Source organism: Lampetra planeri, chromosome 81 (genome assembly GCF_965212315.1).
Source record: "Lampetra planeri chromosome 81, kcLamPlan1.2.h2, whole genome shotgun sequence".
Lineage (NCBI taxonomy): Eukaryota > Metazoa > Chordata > Hyperoartia > Petromyzontiformes > Petromyzontidae > Lampetra > Lampetra planeri.
In genome coordinates this window covers 2344629-2352686 of record NC_136185.1, presented here as the reverse complement: position 1 = coordinate 2352686, position 8058 = coordinate 2344629, and the positions used below count along the sequence as shown (strand labels likewise).

Below are 8058 nucleotides of genomic sequence, written 5' to 3'. Positions count from 1 at the left end.
CTCACTCACCTACTCACCCACTCACTCACCTAGCCACTCACCTAGCCACTCACCTACCTACCTACCCACTCACTCACCTACTCACCTACTCACCTAGCCACTCACCTACTCACTCACCTACTCACTCACTCACCTAGCCACTCACCTACTCACCCACTCACTCACCTAGCCACTCACTCACCTAGCCACTCACCTACTCACTCACCTACTCACCTAGCCACTCACCTTCTTACTCACCTACTCACTCACCTACTCACCCACTCACTCACCTAGCCACTCACCTACTCACTCACCTACTCACCTAGCCACTCACCTTCTTACTCACCTACTCACTCACCTACTCACCCACTCACTCACCTAGCCACTCACCTAGCCACTCACCTACCTACCTACCTACCCACTCACTCACCTACTCACCTACTCACCTAGCCACTCACCTACTCACTCACTCACCTAGCCACTCACCTACTCACCCACTCACTCACCTAGCCACTCACTCACCTAGCCACTCACCTACTCACCCACTCACTCACCTAGCCACTCACTCACCTAGCCACTCACCTACCTACCTGCCCACTCACTCACCTACTCACCTACTCACCTAGCCACTCACCTACTCACTCACCTACTCACTCACCTAGCCACTCACCTACTCACCCACTCACTCACCTAGCCACTCACTCACCTAGCCACTCACCTACTCACCCACTCACTCACCTAGCCACTCACTCACCTAGCCACTCACCTAGCCACTCACCTACCTACCTACCCACTCACTCACCTACTCACCTACTCACCTAGCCACTCACTCACTCACTTACTCACCTAGCCACTCACTCACTCACCTAGCCACTCACTCACCTAGCCACTCACCTAGCCACTCACTCACTCACTCACCTAGCCACTCACCTAGCCACTCACTCACTCACCTACTCACTCACCTACTCACTCACCTACTCACTCACCTACTCACTCACTCACCTAGCCACTCACTCACCTACTCACTCACTCACCTAGCCACTCACTCACTCACTCACCTAGCCACTCACTCACTCACCTCCTCACACACATGGTGATGTGTGTGTGTATATGTATATATATGTATGTATCTGTATGTATATCTGTATGTATCTGTGTGTGTATCACCAGTAGGTACATGGTGATGTGTGTATATATGTATGTATATATATATGTGTGACTGTGTGTGTGTCACCAGTAGGTACATGGTGATGTCTGTGTATGTATATGTATGTATATATATGTATGTATGTGTCGCCAGTAGGTACATGGTGATGTCCGGCTCCGGCTCTGGCCGGTTCCACCCCCAGCAGAGCAGCCCGGCCCCCTCCCCCTACGCCCCTCAGAGCCCCGCCGCCTTCCACGCTGCCTACAGCCAGCACCCCCCCTCCTACAGCCAGCACCAGCAGCTGCAGCAACAGGGTACTCACTCACTCAGTCACTCACTCAGTCACTCAGTCACTCATTCAGTCATTCAGTCACTCACTCAGTCGCTCGCTCAGTCACTCAGTCGCTCGCTCGCTCACTCACTCACTCAGTCACTCAGTCATTCAGTCAGTCAGTCACTCACTCAGTGACTCTGTCTACAGCCAGCACCCCCCCTCCTACAGCCAGCACCAGCAGCTGCAGCAACAGGGTACTCACTCACTCAGTCCCTCACTCAGTCACTCAGTCACTCACTCAGTCGCTCGCTCACTCAGTCACTCACTCAGTCACTCACCCAGTCAGTCACTCACTCAGTGACTCTGCCTACAGCCAGCACCCCCCCTCCTACAGCCAGCACCAGCAGCTGCAGCAACAGGGTACTCACTCACTCAGTCACTCACTCACTCACTCAGTCAGTCAGTCACTCAGTCACTCACTCACTCAGTCACTCACTCACTCAGTCACTCACTCAGTCACTCACTCAGTCACTCACCCAGTCAGTCAGTCACTCACTCAGTAAGTCACTAAGTCACTCAGTCACTCACTCAGTCAGTCACTAAGTCACTCACTCAGTCAGTCACTCACTCTGTCACTCACTCACTAAGTCACTCACTCAACCACTCCCCTCTCCCCCCCCCCCCCCCCGTGTGCTCTCAGCACCTCTGCTCTCCGCTGGGGTCCCTCTGCGCCCCATGAGCGACGGGGCTCCGCTCGGAGCTGCCGGCTCCAACAGCAGCAGTGGCCACCACCACCAACAGCAGCTGCAGCAGCAGCAGCAGCAGCAGCAGGGTGGTGGTGTTGGTGGTGGTGGTGGTGAAGAGGAGCAACAGGGAGCGACGGGGCAGTCTGCGGTGTCCATCTACCCAGGACGCGTGCCACAGTCGCCCATCTGCCAGGACCCTGGCACCAGCGGTACCTGGGGGGGAGGGGGGGGTGAGGGGTGAGGGCGGTGGGAGGGTGAGAGACACACGGGGGAGATGAGGGTGGGAGACACGGTGAGGGAGACGCGGTGGGGGGTGAGGGCGGTGGGAGGGTGAGAGACACACGGGGGAGATGAGGGTGGGAGACACGGTGAGGGAGACGCGATGGGGGGTGAGGGCGGTGGGAGGGTGAGAGACACACGGGGGAGATGAGGGTGGGAGACACGGTGGGGGAGACGCGGTGAGGGGTGAGGGTGGTGGGAGGGTGAGAGACACACGGGGGAGATGAGGGTGGGAGACACGGTGGGGGAGACGCGGTGAGGGGTGAGGGGTGAGGGTGGTGGGAGGGTGAGAGACACACGGGGGAGATGAGGGTGGGAGACACGGTGGGGGAGACGCGGTGAGGGGGTGAGGGCGGTGGGAGGGTGAGAGACACACGGGGGAGATGAGGGTGGGAGACACGGTGAGGGAGACGCGGTGAGGGGTGAGGGCGGTGGGAGGGTGAGAGACACACGGGGGAGATGAGGGTGGGAGACACGGTGAGGGAGACGCGGTGGGGGGTGAGGGCGGTGGGAGGGTGAGAGACACACGGGGGAGATGAGGGTGGGAGACACGGTGAGGGAGACGCGATGGGGGGTGAGGGCGGTGGGAGGGTGAGAGACACACGGGGGAGATGAGGGTGGGAGACACGGTGGGGGAGACGCGGTGAGGGGTGAGGGTGGTGGGAGGGTGAGAGACACACGGGGGAGATGAGGGTGGGAGACACGGTGGGGGAGACGCGGTGAGGGGGTGAGGGGTGAGGGTGGTGGGAGGGTGAGAGACACACGGGGGAGATGAGGGTGGGAGACACGGTGGGGGAGACGCGGTGAGGGGTGAGGGCGGTGGGAGGGTGAGAGACACACGGGGGAGATGAGGGGGTGGCGAGGGTGGGAGAGACACGGGGGGAGAGACGCAGGGAGAGAGACACGCGGAGGGAGACACGGTGGGGGAGACACGGTGGGGGAGACGCGGGGAGGGAGACACAGGGAGAGAGACACGGGGAGAGAGACACAGGGAAACACGGGGAGGAAGACACGGGGAGAGGGAGAGACGGGGAGGGAGACACGGTGAGAGAGACACGGGGAGGGAGACACGAGGAGAGAGACACGGGGAGAGAGACACGGGGAGAGAGACACGGGCAGACATGGGGGAGACACGGGGAGATGTGAGTGGAGCCGATGATGCTGAGTTAAGACATTCGAACTCTGAGCACCAAAGTGTGCGGACAAATTCTGTCTGAGGCCCACAGCACTCCCCACGTGGTTGTTTTGGCAGACGCGGGGAGACGCGACACACACACAAGAGTCAGGCTGTACTTGATCCCAACTCACAACCACCTCCTCTGCCCCCCTGTAACTCTCCTCCCACTCACCCACTCGCTCACCCACCCACCCACTCACCCACCCACCCACTCACTCGCTCACCCACTCACTCGCTCACCCACTCACTCGCTCACCCACCCACCCACTCGCTCACCCACCCACTCGCTCACCCACCCACTCACTCACCCACTCACCCACCCACTCGCTCACCCACCCACTCGCTCACCCACCCACTCACTCACTCACCCACCCACTCGTTCACCCACTCACCCACTCACTCACTCACCCACCCACCCACCCACTCACCCACCCACTCACCCACTCACTCACTCGCCCACTCACCCACCCACCCACTCACCCACCCACTCGCCCACCCACTCACCCACCCACCCACTCACTCACCCACTCAAACCCACCTACCCACCCACTCACCAACCCACCCACCCACCCACTCACCCACCCACTCACCCACCCACCCACTCACCCACCCACCCACTCACCAACCCAACTCACCCACCCACCCACTCACCCACCCACCCACTCACCCACCCACTCACCAACCCACCCACCCACCCACTCACCCACTCACCCACCCACCCACTCACCCACCCACCCACCCACTCACCAACCCACCCACTCACCCACTCACCCACCCACCCACTCACCCACCCACCCCTCCCACAGTTTGCCAATTAGGACGAGTGGCAGGCCTCGGGCCTGGAGCGTCCACGGTCCAACAACAACAACAACAGCAGCAGCAGCAGCAGTACAACTCTCCGAGCGAGCTGCCCCCAGACATCCTCCGTGATTCTCCAGATCGCAAAAGCCTCCAGCAGCAGCAGCTGCAGCAGCAGCAGCAGCAGCACAAGAAACGCTGCAAACCAACAACTCTGCAGCAGCAGCAGCTACAGCAGCTACAGCAGCAGCAGCTGTTACAGCTGCAGCAGCAGCAGCAGCGAGCCGGTGGAGGTGGTGGTGGTGGAGGTGGTGGCGTCGGTGGTGGAGTTGGAGGAGGTGGAGTTGGAGTGGTGGACAAGGTGGAGTACGACATCGTGACCTCGGCGGGACTCGACCCCGGCAAGTTGACGCTGAAGCTTCGTGTGAAGCCGTCGCTTTGCGGCCGCGACGAGGGGACGGGCGACGAGGAGGAGGGGGAGGAGGGGGTGGGACCCGGGGAGGGTGAGGAGGGTGAGGAGGAGGAGGAGGTGGAGGGGGCGGAGGAGAGGAGGGGGGGTGCGTTGGCCACGCTACGGGGCAGAGGCACGGGGGCTGAGGGCGCTAGCGGCAAGGAAAGCGGCGACGCTGTTGGGGTTCGCAGGCAGCTGCTGATGCAGCAGCAGCAGCAGCATGCGGCGGCTGCTGCTGCAGTTGCAGTTCCTCTGGACATCTTGCAGTCGCTGGGACCCAGGGAAAGACATCAGCAGCAGCAGCAGCAGCAGGGCAGGCAACAGCAGCAGCAGCAGCAGCAGGCTGTGGGCGTCGGTGGTGGTGGTGGTGGTGGTGGTGGCGGTGGTGGTGGTGGCGGTGGTGGTGGGGGCGACGCGGCCTGTGACGAGACGGAGATGGAGGCGCTGGCGGAGATCGAGAGGATCGAGCGAGAGGCGGCGCTGGAGAGAGAGCGTGCATTCAAGGAGGTGCAGGACAAAGGTGAGTGGGTGGGTGGGTGGGTGAGTGGGTGGGTGAGTGGCTGGGTGGGTGGGTGGGTCGGTGGGTGAGTGGCTGGGCGGGTGGGAGGGTGGGTGGGTGGGCGAGTGGCTGGGCGAGTGGGTGAGTGGCTGGGCGGGTGGGAGGGCGAGTGGCTGGGCGAGTGGCTGGGCAGGTGGGTGGGCGGGTGGGTGGGTGGATCGGTGGGCGAGTGGCTGGGTGGGTGGGCGAGTGGCTGGGTGGGTGGGCGAGTGGCTGGGTGGGTGGGCGAGTGGCTGGGCGGGTGGGCGGGCGGGTGGGCGGGTGTGTGGGCGAGTGGCTGAGTGGGCGAGTGGGTGGGTGGGTCGGTGGGTGGGTGGGTCGGTGGGTGGGTGGGTCGGTGGGTGGGTGGGTCGGTGGGTGGGTGGGTCGGTGGGTGGGTGGGTCGGTGGGCGAGCGGGTGGGTGGGCGAGTGGCTGGGCGGGTGGCTGGGCGGGTGGGTGGGCGGGTGGCTGGGCGGGTGGGTGGTGGTGGTGTGGGTGAGTGAGTGGGTGGGTGGGTGGTGTGGGTGAGTGGCTGGGCGGGTGGGTGAGTGGGTGGGTGGGTGGGTGAGTGAGTGAGTGGCTGGGTGGTGTGGGTGAGTGGCTGGGTGGTGGTGTGGGTGAGTGGCTGGGTGAGTGAGTGAGTGGCTGGGTGGGTGGTGTGGGTGAGTGGGCGAGTGGCTGGGCGGGTGGGTGGGCGAGTGGTTGGGTGGGTGAGTGGCTGGGTGGGTGAGTGGCTGGGTGGGTGAGTGGGTGAGTGAGTGGCTGGGTGAGTGGCTGGGTCTGAGTGTCTCCCTCCCCCTCCCCCCGTAGACAAACCCCTGAAGAAGCGGAAGCAAGACTCCTACCCGCAGGAGAAGTCCGGCAGCGTCACCACGGCGACCGCGGCACAACAACAACAACAACCGCAACCACAACAACCACCAACAACAACCACCGCCGCAGCAGCAACAACCGCAGTTGTCAGCAGCAGCAACCCAACGGCATCTCAACCCTCACTGGTTGTGAGCATCAACCTCCAGCAAACGGGTGAGTTGGTGGTGGTGTGGGTGGTGGTGGTGTGTGGGTGGTGGTGGTGTGTGTGGTGTGTGTGGTGTGTGTGGTGTGGGTGGTGGTGGTGGTGTGGGTGTTGTGGGTGGTGTGGGTGGTGGTGAGGGTGGTGGTGGTGTGGGTGGGGTGGGTGGTGGTGGTGTGGGTGGTGGTAGTGGTGGGGGTGTTCGTGTTGGTGGTGGTAGTGTGGGTGTTGGTGGTGGTGGTGGTGGTGGGGGTGGTGGGTGGTGGTGGTGGTGTGGGTGGTGGTGGTGGTTGGTGGTGGGGGTGGTGGTGGTGGTGGTGTGGGTGGTGGTGGTGGTGGTGGTGGTGGTGGGGGTGGTGGTGTGGGTGGTGGTGGTGGTTGTGTGGGTGGTGGTGTTAGTGGTGGTGGTGGTGGTGTGGGTGGTGGGGGTGGTGGGGGTGGTGGTGGTGTGGGTGGTGGTGGTGGTGATGTGGGTGGTGGTGGTGGTGGGGGTGGGTGGTGGTGGTGGTGGTTGTGTGGGTGGTGGTGTTAGTGGTGGTGTTAGTGGTGGTGTGAGTGGTGGTGGTGGTGTGGGTGGTGTGTGTGGTGGGGGGTGGTGGTGGTGTGGGTGGTGGTGGGGGTGGTGGTGGTGTGGATGGTGTGGGTGGTGGTGTGGGTGGTGGTGGTAGTGTGTGTGGTGGGGGTGGTGGTGGTGTGGGTGGTGGTGGGGGTGGTGGTGGTGGTGTGGGTGGTGGTGGTGTGGGTGGTGGTGGGGGTGGTGGTGGGGTGGGTGGTGGTGGTGTGGGTGGGTGGTGTGGGCGGTGGTGGTGGTGGTGTGGGTGGTGGTGGGGGTGGTGGTGGTGTGGGTGGTGGTAGTGTGGGTGGTGGTAGTGTGGATGGTGGTGGTGGTGGTGGTGTGGGTGGTGGTGTGGGCGGTGGTGGTGGTGTGGGCGGTGGTGGTGGTGTGGGTGGTTGTGGGGGTGATGGTGGTGTGGGTGGTGGTGTGGGTGGTGGTGGTGGTGGGGGTGGTGGTGGGGTGGTGGTGGTGGTGGTGTGTGTGGTGGTGGTGGTGGTGTGGGTGGTGGTGGTGGTGGTGTGGGTGGTGTGGTGGTGGTGGTGTGGGTGGTGGTGGTGTTAGTGGTGGTGTGAGTGGTGGTGGTGGTGTGGGTGGTGGTGGGGGTGGTGGTGGTGGTGGTGGTGGTGTGGGTGGTGGTGGTGTGGGTGGTGGGGGTGGTGGTGGTGTGGGTGGTGGTGTGGATGGTGGTGGGGGTGGTGGTGGTGTGGTTGGTGGTGGTGTGGTTGGTGGTGGTGTGGGCGGTGGTGGTGTGGGCGGTGGTGGTGCTGTTGGTGGTGTTAGTGGTGGAGGTGGTGGTGTGGGGGGTGGTGGTGGTGTTAGTGTTAGTGGTGAGGGGTTGATGGACCGCACCCGAATGGATCGCTCCCCTCCTAACCCTGTGTGTGTGTGTGTGCGCTAACCTCCATCTGTTCCATCTGCTACCCCGTGTGTGGGATGATCTCCACCGAGTAGCTGGTGTAGCGCTGTGTGTGTAGTCAACATCATCGCCAGCACTGGGGAGACAAAGGCGGCCGGGCGTGGTGCTGGCCACCCACCCCCTCTGTGTGTGCTCCACAGTCCGTCCCGGCCTTCATTGGCGCTCGCTAACAGCACTTGCCCC

At 63.0% G+C, this 8058-nt stretch overlaps 1 protein-coding gene across 1 annotated transcript in view; it reads left to right on the top strand.

Annotated features, from left to right (window-relative positions):
- The first annotated feature begins 1509 nt into the window (after window positions 1–1509).
- Window positions 1510–8058, top strand: part of LOC144738300 (uncharacterized) — an 8420-nt gene continuing 1871 nt past the window's right edge. The window contains exons 1-4 of the mRNA XM_078621306.1: window positions 1510–1820; window positions 2101–2355; window positions 4409–5371; window positions 6202–6417. Of these exons, the coding sequence (XP_078477432.1) occupies window positions 2136–2355; window positions 4409–5371; window positions 6202–6417 (1399 nt within the window). The 5' untranslated portion in view covers window positions 1510–1820; window positions 2101–2135. The remainder of the gene's footprint in view (window positions 1821–2100; window positions 2356–4408; window positions 5372–6201; window positions 6418–8058) is intronic.